Consider the following 24367-nt stretch of genomic DNA (forward strand, 5'->3'; position numbering starts at 1 on the left):
TAGTTCAGGTTAAAGACAAAACAAAGAGGAAAAAAATGAAACGCTCTGTCTGTAAATATGTGTTGTCTTTTTTTTAAGGAAAGAAAAAAAAGAGGAAGAGAAAAAGGAAAAAAAATAAATAAATAAATAAATAAATATATATAGGGCTATGTGTAGGATCAGATCATACACATACATAATAATAACTTAATAATTCATAAATAAAGTAAAAGAAAGGGGTAAATAATTAATTAAATATGTAAAATATAATAATAAATATCTATCGTCACCAATATCACAATCCTCTTTGAACATACAAAGCAGTAATAATGCTGATCTATACAAAAATACACATATTCACTCAGAAAAGAAAAGGAAAATAAGTAACAATAATTATTTTTTCCCCTTTTCCCCTCTTCTCTATCTTCTCTCTCTTTCCGTGTGTGTTGTGTCTTTAAATACTTTTAAAAGAAAAACAAACGCATATCAACCCTTTTAAGACTAATTATCTTACTTCTGAAAAGGCAGAACATTTAATGAACACGAGCAGCATACATGTGTCTGTTAGATCTATCATAATAAATTAACATCTGGCATGAAAGACGGAGCATATTGAATGCAGGATGTGCAACATTTTCCAAGTTTCAGAGTAAATGTTAAGTTTTTCTACATTACAAAAGCACCATAAACGACAGCTGGGGGAGTTTCCAGTTTTCCTCCACTCTCTTTCCTGCCATCAGCAGCATCTTAAATGTATATTTAGTCCCAGAGCTCTTAATACTGCCTGCTATTTCACTCCAGTACTTTCGTGCAGCTGTTTCAGAAGCTTTTCTATAATCTTCTCAATTTCAGTCCAATATCGTAGAAGCGGAGGACCGTCCCAGATCGCATTACAGCAATTTGTCCTTCCAGTTTCACAGGCGGTTTGAAAAACTAGACTATATTATTATTTTATATAAGAATCTGTACTCCTTCGCTGCAGCGTATTTAGTTTTCCCCCCATTTCATAGATATGAACATCATGTCTCCTCCTCTTCTTGGTTTTGAAACCATTCTTTGACTTAAATATATACATTTATATATATATAAAATATATTTTTCATTGAGGTTCATCTTAGTGCCACATCCCAGAGCGGTGTCAAATGTGCCGTCAGAAAATTGTCCTTAACCCTTGTGCTGTCTTTGGGTCAAGGGAGGGTGAAGGGAGTAAAGAAGAAAGGAAGGAAAGAAGGAAGGAAGTAGGAAAGGGAGTAAGGAAGGGAGAAAAGATGGAAGGAAGTGAGAAAGGAAGGAAAGAAGGGAGAAAAGATGGAAGGAAGTGAGAAAGGGAGGAAAGAAGGGAGGGAGTAAAGAATGGAGAAAAGGAAAGAAAGAAGGGAGGGAAGAAGGAAGGAATGGATAAAATAAGGAAAGAAGGAATGAAAAGCAAAGAATGTAATAAAGGAATGAATGACGAAAGGGAGGTAGGAAGAAAAAGGAGTAAAGGAGGGTAAAAAAGGAAGAAAATAGGAAAGGAAGAAGGAAGGAGAGAGTATGGCAGGAGGAAAGAAGGATAGAAGAATTGGGTCATTCTGACCCAAAGACAGTACAAGGGTTAAGTGTTTTTCTGGATGACAGATATCAAGAACTGGTGGTTTTTAAGTTCAGGTGGTATTGGATGCTTGATTTCTGCCACAGTTCATCCCTAGTTCAACCAGGAGAAGGAGGGATGACTGAAGACTTCCTTCACTGCACTCGTCTAAAGCCTCCGTCAGAATCCCTTAAAGGGGGAACGAGTCTTGCCGCATGGCAGCTGACTCAGCGCTGCATCTCATGCTGCATCATCTATCTCATTAGCTGAGTCTAGCCGCCGCCAGCTGCTGCTGATGCTGCTGATGTTACTGCAGCTGCTGCCAGCACAGTGACGTCATACAGGTAAAAACATCGCCATGTAATAAACTGAGAGAGAGAGAGAGAGAGAGAGTACTCTATTGTTTTTAAACTAGAGAAACCACCTGGATTTATCTAGTCCAATGACAGCCTCCCATAGGAAAACTACTGCAGCCATTCAAATATTTCAGCCTGCAACTATTTGTTCGGCCATCACCTCGTTGAGCTGCTGCCTTCAGAAAGGTGTTACGGGTCAATTAAAACACGCACAAACACATACAGTTATACATATACAGGACTGTCTCAGAAAATTAGAATATTGTGATTTTCTGTAATGCAATTACAAAAACAAACATGTCATACATTCTGGATTAATTACAAATCAACTGAAATATTGCAAGCCTTTTATTATTTTAATATTGCTGATCATGGCTTACATCTTAAGAAAACTCAAATATCCTATCTCAAAAAATTAGAATATTCTGGGAATCTTAATCTTAAAATGTAAGCCATAATCAGCAATATTCAAATAATAAAAGGCTTGCAATATTTCAGTTGATTTGTAATGAATCCAGAATGTATGACTTTAAAAAAAAAAAAAAAATTATTTACATTACAGAAAATAAAGAACTTTATCACAATATTCTAATTTTCTGAGACAGTCCTGTACATATACAGTTTTTTCCCCACGGCCATTCAGTCTCTCAACAAACATAGTGACTCCAAACATCCACTGCAATATACTCCTCCCATAAGTGAAAATTCAAATTTAACTTATTTATACTTTCTGTACATCCATCCATCCATCCATCCATCCATCCATCACCAACAGATGCAACTAGGAGCGTCTGACTCCTTAAACAACCACCAGGATGTCCATCCAGTATGAAAAGGATGTGTTAACTACTTATTCAAATGTGGGAGGACTGTGGTGAGCCATCGCCCACTAGGAGGAGAAAAAGGTCTTCAATGTGTGAACACCTACAAGGAACATAAAAGCTGGACCCTGGAACAAAGGTAAAAGGTCCTGAGGTGAAGAGGAAAGCAGACGGTAAGGCCTGTCGGGGGAACGAGTCAGTCAAGTCCATGAGCCGTGTTGGGATCTGGAGCTGCTTCTGCTGCTGCTCGGATCAAAGTTCAGCAATGTTATGTGCACAAGTCACATGTATCTTCTGAGATGACAGTGTTAGGATTCACGGTTCAGGGAGGTTGTCCATCTCCAGGCCTTAATTCCTCTGTGAATGTTTGGGATGTGGACTCTCACGCAGCGGTCTGATCCTCCCCTCATAACTGCAAGATCTCAGCGGACAATTTGAAGCAACAGAGATGCAAATAAATCTGCTGACACTTTATAAGTTATTAAAATGATAAAAAGGCACAGATTAATTCATATAGTGAACTGAGAACTAAAGGAAATGATCTAACGAACGTCATCAAAACACCAAATGAGGGAAAATCCTTGATTTCTGTGGTGAGTTCAGGGACCTTAATGACATAAAAAGCATTTACGCGCTCTGCTGCTCAGGTTTGCGCTGGACCGACCCGTTAAAGACATATGAGGTTTCTGAGTCGGGGAGACTCCAAGTATCAAGTCAGGAAGTGATATCTGCACCAAAGCTGCAGCTCCCTTCATCCCAAACATGTTTGGTCGACCGGTGACATCAAAGCAGCCTCAGCTTCAGTCAAACCTTTCCCCAGCCGGCTCTCGGTCCGCAGAAAAGCACCAGACAAGGACACATTTCAGCCGCTATTGTGGAACCGTGTGCGGACAAAACAACCTTGACAGATGCATAAATTAGTTCCTGGGCAGCTGTCTGTCGGCTGTTATTTAATCTGCTGGACAATGGTAGTGGGCACAGATCCAGGACTAAATATAGACCCCCTTGGGAGGTCTGCTGTCAGCGGAGGGAGTACAGACCCGGCAACACCACCACGGCTCCTGTACACAAGCCTCATATTGATTACAAACAAAGTACAAATATGCAACATTTTAAAAAGGAAAACATGCCGAAGTAAGAAAAAAAATCATCATAAAATGTCCATCAATGTTTCAGAACTCGTTTACGATCTGTGAGACTGTACTTACTTAATTTAACAAGTTATCAGAGTAAATGTGTATAATTTGCCCCAAAGGAAGGTGGAAATATGGATATATATCATATATATTTAAAAATAGTCTGTCATATGCAAATTTTCATGTTTTTGTGCCTAATAAGCATGAAAACCTCTGCTATCCGCGCTGTACAGTCTCTTGCCAAAAACCACTTAATTTATCACTCCTTGCAATTTATATTATGTTTTTTGTTTTGTTTTCGTCTTTGTTTTTTCGTCTTTGCTTCTTGTCTAGATACCTCTGTTACTTGTCCAATATATCCATTCTTTTTCAATGTTTGAACCCAAATTATTCGTTTTGTTTTGTATAAAACCTCCTGAGTCGAGGTTCATAAAAGGGTAGGCATAATAAGCCATGGCTTCAGGCTATACCTTTTCGGTGCCACTTAAAATATTGGACCTTTTTTTTTTATGTTGTATTATGTTGTATCCAAATGGACCGAAATAAAAAACTCAAATCAATCAATCAAAACTGCATTTCTCTCATATGAGCCGGTACATGCTGCGCCAGAAGTCGATGACTTTTTAAATTTAAAGAACAGGACTCAAATGACCTCAAGTTTTCTTATTTTTCCAACCATTTAAAAGGTTGGAAACTTCAAAATGTTTAAGGTATATAACATTCAATTCTGTGCAAATATGTTTCTTCTTTATTGCGCTACCTCACATATAGTCAAAGCATTAAACATTCAAAAGAAGTTTATATATATATATAGTATTATCCAGTATTTCCCTTAACATTTAGTTTACAGTTAATCGGCCCACTAACGTACCAGAGCTTTTTCAGGTTGCTGCTGTTCCAGCAAAGCTTTTATTCCTCTCAACATTTCAAATGCCAGAGTTATCTATTACATCTCCAGGAAAACCTCACAGACGAGGAAACAAGGAACAGGAAGAACAGGAAACACGGCTGGGCCTGTTCCTCGCCGTTGTGTGACAAACCACTCGTGCTATGCGTCTCCGCTTCTTATCTCTCCATCCATCGCTCAGAGCTGATTTCCAAGTTGAACTCAGTCATTCTGGGATGAACTTGGTTTCAGCAGACCATGTGAATTATTAAAAAATGATGAATCAAGACAAAGCAACCCCTCGGCAGAGGAAATGTCAGTTAGGAGGAGTCTGTACACACCTAGGCAGTCTTTGAAAGAGATGTAAACAATCACAGTGCACCGTTGCTCTGGGAATTTGTCTTTTTTGCTTTCGCAGAGAGTCGTCTCAACATGTGTTGTAATATTTATTTATTTTTAAACAGCAGCATTGAGTCGTTATTGACGCTTGCTTTTCCAAGACTCATCGTGGTGTTCAGTGCTAGGCTGGGTTTTCTAAAAGGGAGGCTTCTTTATGGCATATTGGGGGTTTATGACAATATTTGAAGGTTTATGTTCTACCTTTTTCTTTTTGTCTGCTGTGTAGCCATCGATCAACATTTGTGATCGGCAGTCGTCTCTACAGCTTCTGACTTGTCCTGATTCTTGCTTTTGTTAAAGAATAAAGAGGTTTTTGCAGTTGTCATGAATATGTTTAGGGCTGCAACGATTCCTTGAGTTCCTCGAGTAACTCGATTACATAAAATGAGAATTTCCTCTGCCTCGAAGCATCGTTTAAATAAAAGATTAATTTAGACTTCATGTTTCGCAGAGGTTCTTTTTAACGTGACACAACGTGCTAACGTGCATGTGTCCTTAATAAAGCGGAAGAAGACGGCGTTGCGTTTTCGTAACGTGTGAACAGTTTAGCTGCACAGACGGCGGCCGGGACTGACAACAGTGACAGCAACAATGAGAAAACACAGTAAAGTAATAAGAGGAAGAGACAAAAGATGTGAAGGTGTAGGATTATTTTAAATTAAAAGAAGGTCCGGTCCACAGCCAAGCATTTCTGTTGAAACGTGTTGGTTCTGAATGTGAAGTTGCATAATTTAAAAGCAGGTTTAAAGGATTTTTTATTTTATTTTTGATACTTAGAAGATACTCAGAGAATGTTAAGTTTGAAATAATCTTATTAAAAAAAACAAATTGGTTGTTTTTATTAAGTGATCTCACTTGTTTTCTACTGTATATTTATAATTGGGCTTTAATTAGGCAAAAGTAAGTTTTATCCGATTACTCAAGTTAATCGATGGAATATTTGATAGAATAATCCATCACCAAAATATTGGATAGCTGCAGCCCTACATATGTTACTCATGATTTACACCAACAAGACCCTCGGAGGAGGCTGGCAGTTCACCGTTTGTGCATGATTACCGAATGAGCCCAATTAGGACGAAGCCTCTGGGCTGAGAACAAGCCTCAATGCAACAACATGGGATGTTGGTCTGATGCAGACGAATATTAAACCTGTTTAGGATGGGTTGGTCTGGTGGTACATTGCTTACAAGCCCACTCCGATGCTAGACATAAATAGGCCTGTGTTGAAAAAATCGATTGCCCAATTCTAAATCGATTCTCATATTAATTCCTAAAAATCGATTCATATGTCTAAAGATCGATTTTTTTTTGTTTGTTTTTTTCTTTTATTTATTTATGTATATTTTTTTTCCATCATTACATTTTGGTTATTTTTTTGTTTATCCCCAAAAAAGGAATGTTTTGTTGGACACAAGAATAACTGGTGACATGTTTTTGCCTTTAAATATGTTTAAAGATATGAAAACATTAAAGTGTTAGGTTATAATTGCATAAATTGTCTATATTTCATTACTTTATATACTGTCTTGGGGATAAATTTGCAAAAAATGCTAAAAACCAAATGCTCAAAAATCAAAAACCAAAATAGACCGAAAATGGAACAAATAAAAACGGAATGTGGGAAAAAATAAAACCGATTTCATCCGTCTCTGTTTCCTCCCTGGATCTGTTTGGTAATTCTGACCCACACGATATTTCTGAAAGCAGTTCTATCAGCATTCTGGGAGCTGATTGGTCCTTACAGCATCATTAGCTGCAATACTTGCTGTTTAATCTAAATATAATACTAGTAGTAATATTTTGCATAACTACAGTCATGCAACAACTAAAAATACAGTTTTAATAACACTAACCCAAATCAATATCGGAATCGAATTGAATCGGTTCGAATGAAATCTTGATAATCGATTCTGAATCTTAAGAATCGGAATCGAATAGATTCTTGACATTTGAATTGATCCCCAGCCCTAGACATAAACACAAACAACTGAGTCCTATTGGTTTTCTCAGTTGTAACGAGAACTCAACCATTATCAATGCCGTTCGTTACACCTGCCCTGCTATGTTTCATAAAATACTTGTTCATGTGCCTGTCAGAAAGGCCAGATGTTCTCTTGTTATTGTCCGTCACCAAAGCAGAAGAAAGCGACAGCGGCCACAGCATGTGGCTGGTGATGAAAACCAGAGCAGCTGCAGCTTCACCACCGCTAAACATCCGCACTTCCTTCCTTCCCTTCTGCTTTTCTCTGCCTCTCCCTCCACTAAACAGGACATTTATCCACCGTACATGAAATAATGGATAAGTAGGTTTGACTCCCGCTGCAGATCCCACTCATGTTCCTCAATAAAAAAAAAAAAACTAATTCAAATGAAAGAAGACGAAAGGGTTTCCGCCATTTCTAAAGCCTGTGAGCTGAATATGGGATAGTAGAATGAGGAGTTGTTTTTTTTCCCAATCTTGTGTCAATAACATAAGTGATGCAGACATTTGGCAAGGGATGTAAAAAAATACACAAAAAATACACAAGAAATACCACAGGCTGTTTTTGTATCATAGGTAAATCATAGGTGCACATGCAGTGGAAAAAGCAGAACAAGAGCACAAATGTACAGAGGAAAGTAAAGAATAGATGCTTTTTCTGAGAGTGGTGCTAGTATAAAGCCAACTTGGGATAATTAAAAAAGAATAATCTTAAAACCAGCTGCTTTGCTTGGGCCATTATATCTGTGTGAAGCCTCAAGCGTATCTACACATTTAACTCATTTACACCGTCTCTGTGGCCCCATTCTTTTACGGTTTAATCAGGTCTGAAGAGCCTTCTTTCTCTGCCACGGGCCTGAGGTCGCTCTTAAATGTCAGTTACCCAAGATGCAGCATCTTATCTTTACAAGTGTAAATGTTTCCCTTTCATTGAAATTATGCAAAATCATGATATGAACGAATTACTTTTGATCATTTGTAGGGGTGTAACGATACACTAATCTCACGATACGGTATGATACACGATATTGAGGTCCAATAACGATACGATACAATATTATAGCAGTATTTTGAATGAGGAACACATGACTGGAAAAATGGTCTTTTATTTAAAAGACACAAAATAGAAAACAATACTGTGCGTTTGCCCTATTGTTACAGTTTGTAATTCTTTATAACTGCTTAAATTTTAAAGAGAAAACCAGGCCAACCATTTTCCACAAACTGAACTAAAAGTAAATGTCAGGTTTGCATTATGCATCTTCAGTAAAAGTAAAAATATTTTGCCACAAACTGAATAGTTTCTCTCATGTATGACTTTTTTCTTTTCCAGAAATTTAACAACTAAAATTAAATAAATGAATAAAAGTAAATAAATAAATTATGAAGAGTCCCAAACTCAAAATGCAACATGACTGTTATTTAGCTGATGACAGAGCTCAGAGCTTCACCTGCTCCAGCCTGAGGCCGTAAGGTGAACCCCGTTATCGTTTCATCCGCTCCCACCTTTGTGGACGACAATCTTTACATCATAAAAAAGATTGATTCCTGCTCACCTTGGAAGTAAAAGTTTGGAGCTCAAAACCCCGCAAGAGTCCCGTGATCGGGACGGCAAAACGGTACTAGTTTCTTCTGAGCGTAGTAAGATTTTGGTCCGCGGGTCAAGGCGCGGTCGTCACGTTATCCCGCTGCACCAATAGGATGTTACGAGTAAATACAATATATTCATATTAATAACCCAATATCGCGTCACCTCCACGACACGTATCGCAAAATTTCGTGGCACGATATATTGTTACACCCCTAATCATTTGTATTTTCACACATCTTCATGTTAACTGACCGATCTTGTAGGAGTGTTGTGTCCCATCACATGTTGGAAACCGTTGTGTTCGGTTAGGTTCAAGGTTGAAGGTGAAAGCAATGAATCATGTAACCCGCAGTATTTCTGGACAAAGAGGCGGGTGATAAGAGTTCACCAACTCCAGCCTCTGATCCTCTACATCGGTGACCCGGGACTGACCTTTATACTCGGGAGTGAATTCCTTCATCTCGGGAGGGAGAGACTCGTAGAAGCGCTGCTCTCTGCTAATCAGAGGCTTACACACTGTATGGTCGTCGTAACGCATCATACTGGTGTGACCTCCCACCTACAGTAGAAGCACATCAACACACACACACACACACGAAGAGAACTAATGAGCAAAACAGGCCACATCAGGAGCAAAAACAACAAAAAGAGGAAACTACAAGCTGTTCTCTTTTCCTTCCCCAGATGTTTCAGTTTCAGATTGTCTCTCGATACCGTCCCCCACCCCCGAGGGGAAAAAAGTATTAATATCCCCACTAAGCTCTACCTACATTCATGGCTCACATGCTGTTGTCACTCACCTGATGTATGAACGGCTCCAGCGGGACGCCTCCCCCTTGTTTTCGAAGGGAAGCCGCCCCCCCTGACCCCACCCCCGGTAGCTTGTTGTCCATGTTGTTGGTGTGAGGGAGGCACATGGCTCCTGGCAGACGCGCCGCGCCTCCTCCTGCCAAGGGGAACAGGATTAAGTAACTTCATAACTGATCATTATTATAATAATAAATAATAATAAAATAATAGTAATTTAATAAAATCATCCCGGACCTGGTATCTTTAGTGGTATCTAAAGTTGCTAAATATCTAAATATCTAAATATCGCCGTCAACGAACCTTTATCATCTGAGGAAAATGAGACAAGACGCAACGAACATGCTGGTCATGTGACAATAACGATAATTAAATATATAATGCAATATCGTAGATGAATAAAAACGAGACTAAAATGTAGATTACAAAATAAAAACTCTGCTAAAATGTCTCTTCATTTTCATTGACCAAGACGAGACTCAAATATCCTTAATGTCCATGTTTTCAGTAGTTTCTCTGTTTTAATGTCCATGTTTTCAGTAGTTTCTCTGGTTTAATGTCCATGTTTTCAGTAGTTTCTCTGTTTTAATGTCCATGTTTTCAGTAGTTTCTCTGGTTTAATGTCCATGTTTTCAGTAGTTTCTCTGGTTTAATGTCCATGTTTTCAGTAGTTTCTCTGGTTTAATGTCCATGTTTTCAGTAGTTTCTCTGTTTTAATGTCCATGTTTTCAGTAGTTTCTCTGGTTTAATGTCCATGTTTTCAGTAGTTTCTCTGGTTTAATGTCCATGTTTTCAGTAGTTTCTCTGTTTTAATGTCCATGTTTTCAGTAGTTTCTCTGGTTTAATGTCCATGTTTTCAGTAGTTTCTCTGGTTTAATGTCCATGTTTTCAGTAGTTTCTCTGGTTTAATGTCCATGTTTTCAGTAGTTTCTCTGGTTTAATGTCCATGTTTTCAGTAGTTTCTCTGGTTTAATGTCCATGTTTTCAGTAGTTTCCTCTGGTTTAATGTCCATGTTTTCCGTAGTTTCTCTGGTTTAATCTCCATGTTTTCAGTAGTTTCTCTGGTTTAATGTCCATGTTTTCAGTAGTTTCTCTGGTTTAATGTCCATGTTTTCAGTAGTTTCTCTGGTTTAATGTCCATGTTTTCAGTAGTTTCTCTGGTTTAACGTCCATGTTTTCAGTAGTTTCTCTGGTTTAATGTCCATGTTTTCAGTAGTTTCTCTGGTTTAACGTCCATGTTTTCAGTAGTTTCTCTGGTTTAACGTCCATGTTTTCAGTAGTTTCTCTGGTTTAGTTCTGCTGGGTGACGTTAGTCCTCAATCCCAGTCGCTGCAGCGGGGAATCAGATCCAGAAGATGCAGCTGCAGAGTTAGAGGCTGATGCCGTTAACGCAGAGCTCTAGGTTCACATCAATTAAAAACAAAGTTACATAAAGAAACGCGGGGATCTGCTCTGGGGCTGGAGAAGAAGAAGAGACCAACTGACTTTCCTACTTAGACGTGGAAAAGAAAACCAAATGTGCCGTCGAAAAAGAAAAAGGTGGGGAGAAATGCGGAAAAATAAATGTTGTAAACTAAAATTATAGCCTCTTCTGGAATGAATGTATTCTTGAGTCTATAAGGTAACAAAAATATAATAATAAGATAACCTCGTTTGTATTTAGCCAAACCCATTTTACAATTCAATCTTTGACTGAAACGAGACTAAAATGGTCCTGAACAATGCTCAGACTTTTAGTCGACTGAAACTTGACACGACTAAAAGGAGAATGAACAGGACTAGAACTAATAAAAACTAAGATGATAGACTGACCCAAAGACTAGACCTAAACTCAAATTGAAACAGGCTGCCAGAAACAACACTAGTGGTATCTCACAACTGTCATTTCAGTGAATCCAAAAAAGGAATAAGTTCAATTAATTGATCTCATAATTTATTTATTTTACTTTGTGGTGTTTTTTACCAACAAAGTATTTTCTTTTGTTTTGAGATTAAGCAACATTTTATGTATTTATATCAAACATTTCTGGAGACATATGACTTCTATTCATAAAGCACAGTATAAACAAAGGAAACAAAGTGTGGCAGCATTAAATATTTGAACAGCAAAGAGTTTAACCGGAAGTTCTGGTGAAAACAAAGTTCACATGCACGCAAAATGAAATCTAATCAAAGGAATGTGAGAGGAAGATGAGAAATCAGACGTGAGGCTTCCTGTGCTGCGTACTGAACGCCACGGACGCATCTCAGTTAGCGTTGAGGTTCACCGCAGTTTCAACAGTGATGAAACCTCCGATAAGAAAATAACTTACTATATTCTCCTGCGCTACCCTTGTCCTGTTGATTATTCAATCTACGAAACACTACTTTCAAAAACAGCTGCTTCTGCAATACGTTGAATCGGACAAGGTGATCAAACTTTGCTGAATGAGCCTTTTTGATGTGTGTAAGTCAAAGTAAAACTGTTAAAGCTGCAGCAGAGATAAAAAAAAAGACTGATTGATACTTATTAAAATGGATTAAAGTTGATGCCCAACGTTTCAGCTAAACTTAACCCTTGTGCTGTCTTCTGGTCAAGGAAGGAGGAAGAGAAGAGGGGAGGAAGGAAGGAAGGAAGGAAGGAAGGAAGGAAGGAAGGAAGGAAGGAAGGAAGGAAGGGAGAAAAGAAGGAAGGAAGGGAGAAAAGAAGGAAGGAAGGGAGTAAAAGAAGGAAGGAAGGAAGGAAGGAAGGAAGGAAGGAAGGAAGGAAGGAAGGAAGGAAGGAAGGAAGGAAGGAAGGGAGTAAAGAAGGAAGGAATGGAATAAAGAAGGAAGGATGGGAGTAAAGAAAAGAAGGAAGGAAGGAAGAAAGAAAAGAAGGAAGGAAGGGAAAAAAGAAAGAAGGAAGGAAGGAAGGAAGGAAGGAAGGAAGGAAGGAAGGAAGGAAGGAAGGAAGGAAGGAAGGAAGGAAGGAAGGAAGGAAGGAAGGAAGGAAGGAAGGAAGGAAGGGAGTAAAGAAGGAAGGAAGGGAGAAAGAAAAGAAGGAAGGAAAGAAGGGAGGAAAGAAGGAAGGAAGGAAAGAAGGGACGAAAGAAAGAAGGAAGGGAAAAAAGAAAGAAGGAAAGGAGTAAAGAAGGAAGGGAGTAAACAAGGAAGGAATGGAATAAAGAAGGAAGGAAGGGAGTAAAGAAGGAAGGAATGGAATAAAGAAGGAAGGATGGGAGTAAAGAAAAGAAGGAAGGAAGGAAGAAAGAAAAGAAGGAAGGAAGGGAAAAAAGAAAGAAGGAAGGAAGGAAGGAAGGAAGGAAGGAAGGAAGGAAGGAAGGAAGGAAGGAAGGAAGGAAGGAAGGAAGGAAGGAAGGGAGTAAAGAAGGAAGGAAGGGAGAAAGAAAAGAAGGAAGGAAAGAAGGGAGGAAAGAAGGAAGGAAGGAAAGAAGGGACGAAAGAAAGAAGGAAGGGAAAAAAGAAAGAAGGAAAGGAGTAAAGAAGGAAGGGAGTAAACAAGGAAGGGAGAAGGAAGGAAGGAAGGAGAGAGCAGGAGGAAAGAAGGAACAGGAGAATTAGGTCATTTTGACCCGAAGACAGGACAAGGGTTAACCGTAAAAAAAACAAAAAGGGGTGATTTCATATAAACATTCTCCAAGCTGGTCCTGGTCTCACCCTGGGCATGGGCTCTGTTGTGCAGTGACGGGGAGGGGGGGGTGCAGGGCACCACGGGCTGCTGGGAGCGCACGCCGGCCCCGGGGGGAGGCGGCGCCAGACCGAAAAACCACCTCGCAAAGCCTCCAATGAGAGTGCTCCAATCCACGGCCAGCAGCAGCGAGACCCGGCGAGCGGCGGGGCCGAGGAGGAGGCACGGCGGGAGGAGCGGGACGTCCGTCAGGCAGGAATCAGCACTGCCTACCAAGAGAGGACACAACATCGAGTTTAACTGGCATGTTTCACAGATCTACAGCTATTTTTGGTAGAATAAATAGGCGCGCCACATTTTAGAGCTAAAAAAGAAAAGGTTAACTGATCAATCGTTTTCCAGGAATAAATTTTCCAACCAAAAAATAGTCATCCGACACACTGAATATATGAAAACATACATTGGTGCACTCTTATCTGGACTTAAAGGTCTCTGTACCGTCGACTGAGCAGACAAGATCTAATAAGATAAGATAAGTTAAGATAAGATAGTCCTTTATTGATCCCCAGAGGGGAAATTCAGGAGCGACAGCAGCTCAAAGTCGGATAACATGAACTCAGACTAAATAAACGATAAAGATACATTTTAAGTATGAAAAAAAAAAGAAAAAGAAACTGAACAACTGTATTGTAAACTGAATAAATGTCTAATAAAGACAGAAAATAAATATAAAAAATGTAAGATACCTCCACATTCGTTTCCACCAGACTGCGTCACACAAGTGAACAACATAAAGACATATTTTTAAACTCTCGTTAGACCTCTTACTCTCACTCCCAAAGTTTAGAGATGAGTTTAACCTAACGGATAAATCAAACATCTTTTTGTAGATGTGTAGATTTTGCTACCGAGATACGCTCAAAGCCGTGTGCCAACAATCTGAATATTAAAACATCATCAGCAGTTTGACCAGTTAGTTTATAATTTCAGGATCGATTCTGTCACAAATAAATCAAAGCCTGTAATGATAAAATCAGAAATGACTGATGGAAACAAGGATTAATACTAATAAAAACGTTGGAAATGAGGGACGGCAGGAGAAGACAACCAGAAGATTTTACACCGGCAGACCTTAAAATCATCTGTATTAAGTACACTTGGTAAACCTAAAAAGGTTTCGTGAGTATATACACACATACTTACACATATACAATTGATTATGGTCTATAATGCACTATAATGGAGTTGTGGTCATGATTTAATGCTTGTTGCCTGCCTCTTCCTCAAATACTGCTTCCAGACACAAACCCCGATAAACAGTTTGGACTACAGTGGGAGAGAGAAAATGTGACCACACACCTTTGAATTAATTTAAAAATGCTAGCCAACAGTCAGGTTCAGTTGTAATAAACAGGAAGCTTCAGAACCTCGAGGCTTTAGTTCTTCCTGAAGCCAGACGGCTGTTCCTGTCACCTGGCTCTTCATTCCTGATTATACAGTATATCCAACCTGCTCACAGAGCTGCAGGACTTTCAAACCATGTCCACCTCTCTCAACCTCTGACGTCCCGCCTCTGAATCAAAAGAGGCTGGGACAGAACTCTTTTGAGTTCTGTGGAAATATGGGGGAACAACTATCAAACAAATATAAATCCAATATTTCTACTCCAAAAAAAAGCAATCAGAATTGTCAACCATGCCGAATATTATGCACCAACAAATCCACTTTTCATCCGGTCAAAAAATTATACGATTTAATCAAATTCAAGACAGCAATAACAATGTACAAGGCACACAACCAGATGCTAACACACTATATCCTGGAGTTGTTCCAGGTGAGGGAAAGCAGGCACAACCTAAGGGGCTATGGCATTTTTGAGCAGAAATGGCCAAGAACAAAAAAAATGTCAAGGTGTATCAGTGTCGAAGGGGTGAAACTATGGAACCACCTGGATGAGGAACTAAAAAAAAGTAGCTCAATTTACAAATTAAAAAAAAATTATAAATCTAAAATAATAGATAAATATAGAACACTAATATAAATTATCTTCATATTAAACTGTCTAAATTATGCAACTTTCCTCCTGCAGCTGTCCTCAATCGTGAGTGACAACATTTATTTTCTTCTCTTCTTTGTTCATTTTCTTTGTTTTGTGTTTTCGTTCGTTTCGTTTTCTTCTTATTAGTATCTTTTTGTTTCTGAAGTCTGCCTTTTGTTGAAAAGGATAAGCAAAATAAGCCATGGTCAAAAAAAAAGGAAATGTGTACATATATATAATATATATATTTATACCTGTGTGTATACATATACAGTGTGTATATGCAAACATCTTAAAATGTAAATAACCAAAACTACCTGCAAGAGTCAGCAGCGTACGTTTGCAGGGGGTGGGGGTTGTACCAGGTCAATGGAGGGAAATCTTAATCACTATACAATAAAAAATTCATACGTTTTTGTTTTTTCTCAAGTTATCCTGCAACGTTTGGTTTTTAGGTCCATTCCTAGTTCAATGATGGTGCTCTGATGCATAAACCAGGTCCATGAGCTCCATGGAGAGTACAGCACAAGCCTGCACCTAGCCCAGTTTTCAATTCTCAAGCTCATTTGGCAACTTCAAAACAAACCTGAGTGTCAAACTTGTAGTTTTCGAGACCGGTCTTGGTCTCAAAGCCACTTTTTTGTGGTCTTGTCTTGGTCTCGGGTATCTTGGCCTCGCCGTGTCTCGGATCATTGAGAGTCCGTTGCACCAAGGTGACAGAATATGGTGATCAGCAGTTCTTCTTCTTGTTAATGTACAGTTTTGGAAACCATTTGTATTTTGCATTTGATTGATGTTCTGGTCCATCTGCATGTGTGTCTGTATTTGATTACAGTTTTGTGTTTATAACGGCCTTGTTTGAATAAAAATATGAATAATATTTGCATATCGTTGGGATTGAAGCATCAGGTCCATTTCAGTGATGCTGATATACGGTGTAATCTGATTACTATAATGGTAAATAATGTAATTTCAAATCGATAATTGTATCTTTAATATGTACAATTCATGTTTCATCTCCAAATTAAGTCCAATTTAAATCAGTAACATTTACTATTCATGACTTTTCTGAGGTGGAGGGGGGTGTTGGAGCTGGTTATTCTGCTAGATACTTTGGGACTAGTTAGTAGTCGTGTCAATCCTTAAAAGCACTGGAGTCAATCCTCCAATAGTGTAGAAATAGCGGTAGTGCAGTCGCCACACAGATCTGATCTCAGCTGATGGATGAAAACATTTATAGTGAGTTCAACATCATCATCCACTTCTCTGTGTTATTGAGCTGCAGTTGAATACAAGCTCATATGGAAACTAGCTGAACCAGGATGATGTTGTACAATCACGCAGGATGAGGAAATAAGCAGGTTTCTTGGTCTCGGTCTAAGGGTGAACTAGTCTTGGTCTTGACTTGGTCTTGGTAGTGTGTTGGTCTAAATAGGGGTGGGCAAAAATATCGATATGGCAATATATCGCGATACTTTTCCAGCTGATTCAATATCGATATTCAAAATTTTAATATCGATTTTTTTTTTTTTTTTTTTCTCCCCGATCTTTTTCCCATTATATCATCCAGTGCTCCTACCTAAGTGACAGTCCTGGGCATTGCCACTCTCTACCAACCCTGGGAGGGCCCTGCACTGAGCTCAGGTTTTATTTCACGTTTTATTTCATTTTATAATTTATTTTTTATATAACACAATTGCCTGTCCTTAAAAAATGAAAAATAATGGACAGGGGTTTATTTATTTATGGATTTATATCTATACTGACTGATCACTGTGCCTGTCCTTGGTTTTAGTACCCATCTTTCTTGTGTTTATTTGCCACATACCGTAATTAAAGCAACCTCATACTAAATTTAATGTTAATTTCATATGATGTAAATAATATGAAAAACATACGCAAATATGTTGTAACTTTAGCTTGTATAGTTATAATAAAACATTGTTTTGACTCAGTTTGTCCCATGAATTGTCACTATAATCTGATGAACGTGCAACTCGGATTTTAAGATCCATCACTATCATCTGATGTACATATATACAACTTGGATTTTAAGATGTGTAATGCATTTTTAAATTTTTCCGTGAACTATGTAGAATATAATAATCGGGATATCGCATAATCGGGATATCGCAATGTGTATCGTATCGTGGCTCAAGTATCGTGATGCGTATCGTATCGTGAGGTCCTTCCCAATACCCAGCCCTAGGTCTAAACAAGTCTACACTTGTTAGAAGTAGGTAATATCCACTGTCAGAAAGAACCATGTCAGTAATGGTCAGGTAGATGAATCGAGGCAAATCTCAAAGCAGAGCAGTGGAAGCTCTTCAAACAATTCTCATACGGCAGTAATGATCAGATGTGCCATGAATAAATGTTGGACATGTTTACTCTTAAATCCCCTGTACACCACAGACGTGCCCCAAGGTGACTCATTCCAACTGGCGGAGTGAAAAAGGGATGAACAAGTGGAGGACGGAAGACGTACGCCCATTAATGATGACAGGCCTGTGTTTCTGAGGGCATTATCTGGCCATTATGAGATCTAACCCACAAGTGTGAGCTCAGAATAAAGTAGCAACACCAAACACAGCCGAAGTCACAACATGAAACACTGCAAAACAAGCCTTCATCTTTCATTCTCTCCAGAAATGTGGATTATCCCAAATTTGTGAGAAACATGTCATCTAATGTCGAGCCAGCCTGATGCGGGAAGACACTCATACAAGGACTCACGCTTTTGCACAAATACATTTCAAAGTTAGAGGCAAATGATGAACATGAGGCCACATCTGCTGCAGAATCAGTGAAATCACAGCGATCATTCCCAACTTCCATCCCAGTGGAGCAGGCGTTTGTTCATCCAAGACAAAAGCTTGACCCTTTACTGCCTGATTTAAGATATTCACAAGGGTTTTTTGTTGTTTTTTTTTAACCTATTTCAACTGAGCACGAGGAGCACATATTTATAAATAAATACAGACTTAAAACATCATATTACAAAAGATACAACAATAAATGTGGAAAGAAAATACTGGAAAAAAGCAAAACAAGAATCTATATTATTACCTGCAGTGTCATCTCCTCACTTGAGCTGGCATAACTGATCAAACATGATTTATGTATAGCCCACTAGCTTGGAAGCCAAACAGACAGATGAATAAAAACTAGAGATGCACCGATCGATCGGCAACCAATCGGTATCGGCCCGATAATGGCCCTATCGGTTTTGATCGGAGATCGGAAAATAATAGTTCAAAGCTGGCCGATCAGATGACGTTTACAACAACAAACCGCCCACACGTATGTTCCCACATCTCAGACCGAGCTGTCCCAACGAGGCGTGACCGGCATCGCCGGTATAGGAGTTTTACAATGTCCGAAAAGGACAACAAATTTGCATTATGCAAGTTGTGTCCAAAGGAGATACTGCGAAAAGGATTATAATAAAAGAATTTCAACACAACGAAGCTGATAAGACATTTGAAAGTTTTTCCACACGAAGGAGTATATCGAGTTGTCAAAGTTGGCTGCAACTAAGGCAGAGAAAGAAAAGGAGCAACGCCGCTAACTCAGCTGAACGTAACAGAGACTAGGGCCGTGTTGAAAAAAATCGATTTCCCAATTCTAAATTGATTCTCAAATTAATTCCTAAAAATCGATTCATATGTCTAAAGATCGATTTTTTATTTTTATTTTTTTTATGTTTTTTTTTTTTTCATCAAAAAAGGAATGTTTTGTTGGACACGATAATAACTGGTGCCATGTTTTTGCCTTTAAATATGTTTAAAGGTATGAAAACATTAAAGTGTTAGGTTATAATTGCATAAATTGTCTATATTTCATTACTTTATATACTGTCTTGGGGTTACATTTGCAAAAAATGCTAAAAACCAAATGCTCAAAAACGGAATGTGGGAAAAAATAAAACCGATTTCATCCGTCTCTGTTTCCTCCCTGGATCTGTTTGGTAATTCTGACCCACATGTTTCTGAAAGCAGTTCTATCAGCATTCTGGGAGCTGATTGGTCCTTACAGCATCATTAGCTGCAATACTTGCTGTTTAATCTCAATATAATACTAGTAGTAATATTTTGCATAACTACAGTCGTATAATTCATGCAACAGCTCAAAAAACAGTTTTAATAACACTAACCCAAACATTAACCCAAACTCAATATCGGAATCGAATCTTGATAAATCGATTCTGAATCTTAAGAATCTTGACATTTGAATCGATCCCCAGCCCTAACAGAGACCTATAAACGACAGCAAGAAAAATAAAGAACTACAGCCTAAGGTAATGGATTCATAAGCCTTGATCATCAGCTGCTTTCTATTGTAGAAGACATCGGGTTTAAACGCGCCGTAAGCTGCTTGGATCCCCGTACGCGCTGCAGAGTCGTAAATATTTCACTGATGAATGTCCGCCAGAGTTATACCAGAAAATATACAGTCACATCAAACCCTCACGCAGGACGACAGTCGTGTCAGTCGCTTCACGAGTGACATTTGGAGTTCTAGTGTAGAGTTTCACTCACAAGAGTTTCCTCACACGCGGCAGATGCTATCGCTAAAGCTTTCACAAAGCTTAATAATTCAGAATTCATATTTTATTTTAAGATTTAATTCCTCTTTCCACAGGAAAACTAAGGTTTATAGTTTACAACTTGTATCAACTTTTAGAGAGTGACATGTCTGTGTTGTCTGTTGGTGCACATGTTGTGTTGTACACAATTATTACCACAGGAAAGTTTAAACTAGTAAACTACACTTGCTCTTTGTAAGCTGAATCTAAATCACCTCTAAGAGTCTCTAGAGTGTGAAATATTGCACATTGCCTCAGCCTGAAATAAAACAGTCAATTCATGATACTTTCTCATCTCCTAATTTTTATACCCAATAATACAATGTCAGTGTCATGTACATGAGACAACACTATTGACGAATTTATGGATTTCACGCTGTAATCGACAATATCAGGATCGGCAGATACCGATTTTGGAGATCGGTTATCGTCTCTCAAAATCCTGATCGGTGATCAGTTTGCTTGTAAACCAAATTCACGTCTCACAGCGTGAAGAGTGAGCCAGCAAAGCAGTTACTTCTCTGACGTTTTTTGTGGCGTCACATTAGGAATGGGTGATATTTTACCGTTCACGATATACCGTCAAAAAAATTCCCCGCGCCCCACGGTAAGAATTTTTCATCACGCGGTACAAACGATAAATTCCTTTTGATGACGTTTTTGTGTAACAAACATGGCGGAAGGCGGATCTGAGAGCGAGGAGCTCGTCTTTAAACGAGGCTCCAGCTCCGTTATCTGAAACTGGTTTGGATTTAAAAAGAGTGATGAGGAGCAAACATCATCTATTATGTGCAGAGTCTGCAAAAACAGAAGGAAATGGTTGTTACATTTTGATATAACGTTTGACTATTACAAAAAAAAATTGCAATAGTATCTAATTTGTGGCATGTTCCAACCACAGGTTAATTTGCACATTTTATTTATATTAGAAGAGATCATCACTGATATGATTTTATTTTCAGTGAACTTTTATTTATTTGTCCTGTTTTATTTATTTATCAGGTTGTATTCTTTTCTACTTTGTGATTTTATAAGCTAAGAAAACTTGAAGGACAGTGATACTTTTGCTGTTTGCACTGTTATCCCACTGTTTAAGCCATACAGTTTGAATAAATGTTGAATCTGTTCTTACATTTCAAACTTGTTTCATTTGAGTCATTACAGTTTTGCAGTACAGGTGTACTAATTGAATTGGTTTTTATTAATTCAATTTAATTGGTGTAGTTTAGTATCTTTTAGAGCAGTGATTTGGGGCTCCAAAGACTGAATGTGGTGATAGATTTATAGTTAAAAAGGTGGAGTTGAATTGGTATTTTTTTTTTTTTTTTAATCGCCATTTTTATCGTTATCGGGATAAATGCCAGAAATTATCGTGATACATTTTTTAGTCCATACCGGCCATCCCTACGTCACATCTCCACGTTTTCAGACATAATCAATTGAAAAAAAAAAATCACTTAATAAAAGGTTTTTTTTACCGACAACTTAAATCTGAATTATTAAACAACTGACTAAAGCAAGTTAGCAATATGATCTAACGAGGTAAAAGATCTTTCAGAGAGTTTAAACTCTCCCTTTGGCCCCAACAAGCCTCGTCAATAAAGGAATTTGCGCACCTCACCGTTCAGACAAACAAACAAACAAACAGCTCCATCGCTAATCTGTTCCCTGCATCCAAATAGGTGTGGTACGTGACTCAAGCAGCTAACCAATCAGCTTGGAGGATCTGTGTGAGCACATCTTACATCATCAGCAATCACCGGGACAAAGCTGTGGGCTCACTCCAGCTTGACCGCGCTGGCGGAGTGATTAAGCTGCTATTCCTGACCGACCGTAGGTTCGCGTGTGAGAATCCTTCTGCCCTTCAATACATTAGAGATGAGACGGCTAATAACAGACTTCCAGGAATGTCTAAGAGTAGAAAGAAATTAAAAAAAAAAAAAAAAGGACGGCCCCGTGTTGTTGAATTTCAGGGGTTGCAGTGGATTTGTAGCACATTTGTCACTTTTACTTTTTACTACTACTACTATTACTACTACTACTACTACTACTACTAATACTGATTTAGCAGACGCTTTTATCCAAAGCGACTTACATCTGAGAGAACAAACACAGGGGAGCAATTAGGGTTAAAGGCCTTGCTCAAGGGCCCAAGGTGGTTCATTTTGGTTGCAATTCTGGGGCTTGAACCTGGATCCTGCAGAACCAAGCCCAGCGCAAACGACCTGCCTGGTGAAAAGGTAGACTAAAATAAAAAAAATAATAAAAAAAACTCACTGGGTTTGTATGTGTATATGTATGCGTATGTATGCATATATATATGTATATATATTAAATATAGTAATAATGCACATATATATTCCTTAGGTTTTTACCGGCATGGTATCAACCATTAATATGTGTGCAGACAAGGTTTTTTATAAAAAAAAAAAAAAAAAAAGTAGACTAATTTCTTGGAAGGCAGAAATGATTAGTGCTGAAATATCTTGCTGCTTAAAATCCAAAAGTGACTGCAACATTACCAGCCAGACGGGGTTAGATGAAGAGTTGCAGGCGCTCGCTGTTGTTTAGACGTCCATTTCATCCAAAAACATCAAATGGAAGGAATGTTTTTTTTTTTCCTGAACTAATTTTTGGAGGTTTGACGTCAGCGTTCAGAAGTGACAAAAACCAGGACAGAAAACTGAGGACACACTTAAGAGCGCTTGGGACAAAAATGAGATAACCCAAGATTTTTCTGGCTCAAGTCCACCGTTTCAGCCGACTAAACTCTGCAGCACATTTCCTGACACCGTCGTTTGACAACATGTCCAATAAACAAAGCATAGAGATATGCTTGGAACAAGTTCACGACCCATCAATGTTTCATGTAAACAAACATGTAACTGGACTTCAAGATGCTGAAAGACTGAAGGAGAATGATTTTTGTATTCTACTTGATAATTGAATCAATTACTTACCCAAACCAACGTAATCACCTCATCCTTTCTGAGAAACTCGTCTAAGATGTAAACAAGTAGGGGACACCTTGGCGGCGCAGACGGTTGACTGAGCATGCTCGCAGACAAAGGCACCCCTTTCACCTGCATTAAAATCATCTGAGGTAATGAGATTATAATCACTCAGACGCCAATGACACGGCGCACAGATGCAGACATACTGAAGACGCTGCAGTGGCAAAGGTCTTTACACTTTATCTACATTCAAAACTGGGATCCCAGCATATTAATAACCGCAGTTATTAATTCATATGTCCAACTGTTTCTGTAGCTCAATGTATCTGCCATTTATAAAAGTATTATGTTTATTTTTTTTTAAAGCCAACTTGTCCCGTCTACACCATTTAGTTACAGGACTATCTCAGGAAATTAGAATATTGTGATTTTTCTGTAATGCTTAAGAAAACTCAAATATCCTATCTCAAAAAAAAAATTCTGGGAATCTTAATCTTAAACTGTAAACCATAATCAGCAATAATAAAATAATAAAAGGCTTGCAATATTTCAGTTGATTTGTAATGAATCCAGAATGTATGACATTTTTGTTTTTTTTAATTGCATTACAGAAAATAAAGAACTCACAATATTCTAATTTTCTGAGACAGTCCTGTACATTAGTTGCATACGAGTCTTTCTATAATAAAGAATTATATGCATTTATCCCTGGACAACAATAGAGTCACAAAATGTTCAGCTTTAACAAACAATATAAATGTTATTTCTTATTTATAGAAGGGTGATATAGCAATCTTTCAAGCCTGAAATGTTTATTTTCTTGTTAGTTTGATGAAGATTTTTCTTTGTGACGTTCACATCGTGTTGGTAAAAGTGTGCAATGTTTATTCAAGTAAAATCAATGTAAGATTTTAAGTAAAACTATAAAACACTATCATAACATAGCCTGTGTAGCATTTTTCTAGATGACTGAATTAAAAGGGAAATTACTGGAGACTGAATCAAACTGAATATTCTGGTCGTACTGGTTACAGTTCTTTTTTTCCTTACTTTTTTTAATAAATCTGGATAAGAACGAACAGGAAATTTCTTTGACTGTCTGTAAACACTGAGAATGCTGCTGGAAACTGTCCACTATGACCCCCGCCTGCTCTCGTCTGCTTTCTAATCGCGGCGCCACAGATATCAGACAAGCCTAATGACACCAGAAAAACGGAGACAAATGTAGGATTAAAATCTTAAAATCAGAATAATCGCAAAACAAATCTTAATTCGACAGAATGCAAATATGAATGGCCCTTACCAAACGTTGACGCAACGTCTGCATTGATTTAAAATAATCCAGAGGAAGACGGCACAATGCTTAAAACAAAATACCTGCAGCTTTCAATGAGAAAACCAGTGTGGGCAAAATGTAAGAATAGAAATTCTGCCAGGACGCCTGCCCAGATCTTATCCCTGCTGCTTTCATTTGTGGAAAATATTGTCTGTTTTGCCTGAAGATCAAATCAAAATTGCATCCCTGCTGCCAGAGGACTGCGACTTTATCTCGCCTCATCGAAGAAATTGGTTAGATTAAATAAAAAAAGAGGGAAAGAGCCAACTGTGTCTAACCAGAGGACTATTATAGTTGGCCGGAAGACACCAT

At 38.3% G+C, this 24367-nt stretch overlaps 1 protein-coding gene across 2 annotated transcripts in view; it reads right to left on the bottom strand.

Moving 5' to 3' along the window:
- The window catches only part of LOC133448277 (inositol hexakisphosphate kinase 1-like), a 47162-nt gene that overhangs the window by 13822 nt on the left and 8973 nt on the right, over window positions 1–24367 (bottom strand). Inside the window, exons 1-4 of one of the 2 annotated variants that reach the window (XM_061726654.1) lie at window positions 22726–22820; window positions 13169–13408; window positions 9523–9668; window positions 9155–9281 (exon numbers count right to left, since the gene is read on the bottom strand). In XM_061726654.1, the coding sequence (XP_061582638.1) occupies window positions 9155–9281; window positions 9523–9639 (244 nt within the window). In that variant the 5' untranslated portion in view covers window positions 9640–9668; window positions 13169–13408; window positions 22726–22820. Of the gene's footprint in view, window positions 1–9154; window positions 9282–9522; window positions 9669–13168; window positions 13409–22725; window positions 22821–24367 lie in introns of those variants that run through there. The other variant, XM_061726653.1, reaches the window with a different exon arrangement.

This window comes from Cololabis saira, chromosome 8 (genome assembly GCF_033807715.1).
Source record: "Cololabis saira isolate AMF1-May2022 chromosome 8, fColSai1.1, whole genome shotgun sequence".
Lineage (NCBI taxonomy): Eukaryota > Metazoa > Chordata > Actinopteri > Beloniformes > Belonidae > Cololabis > Cololabis saira.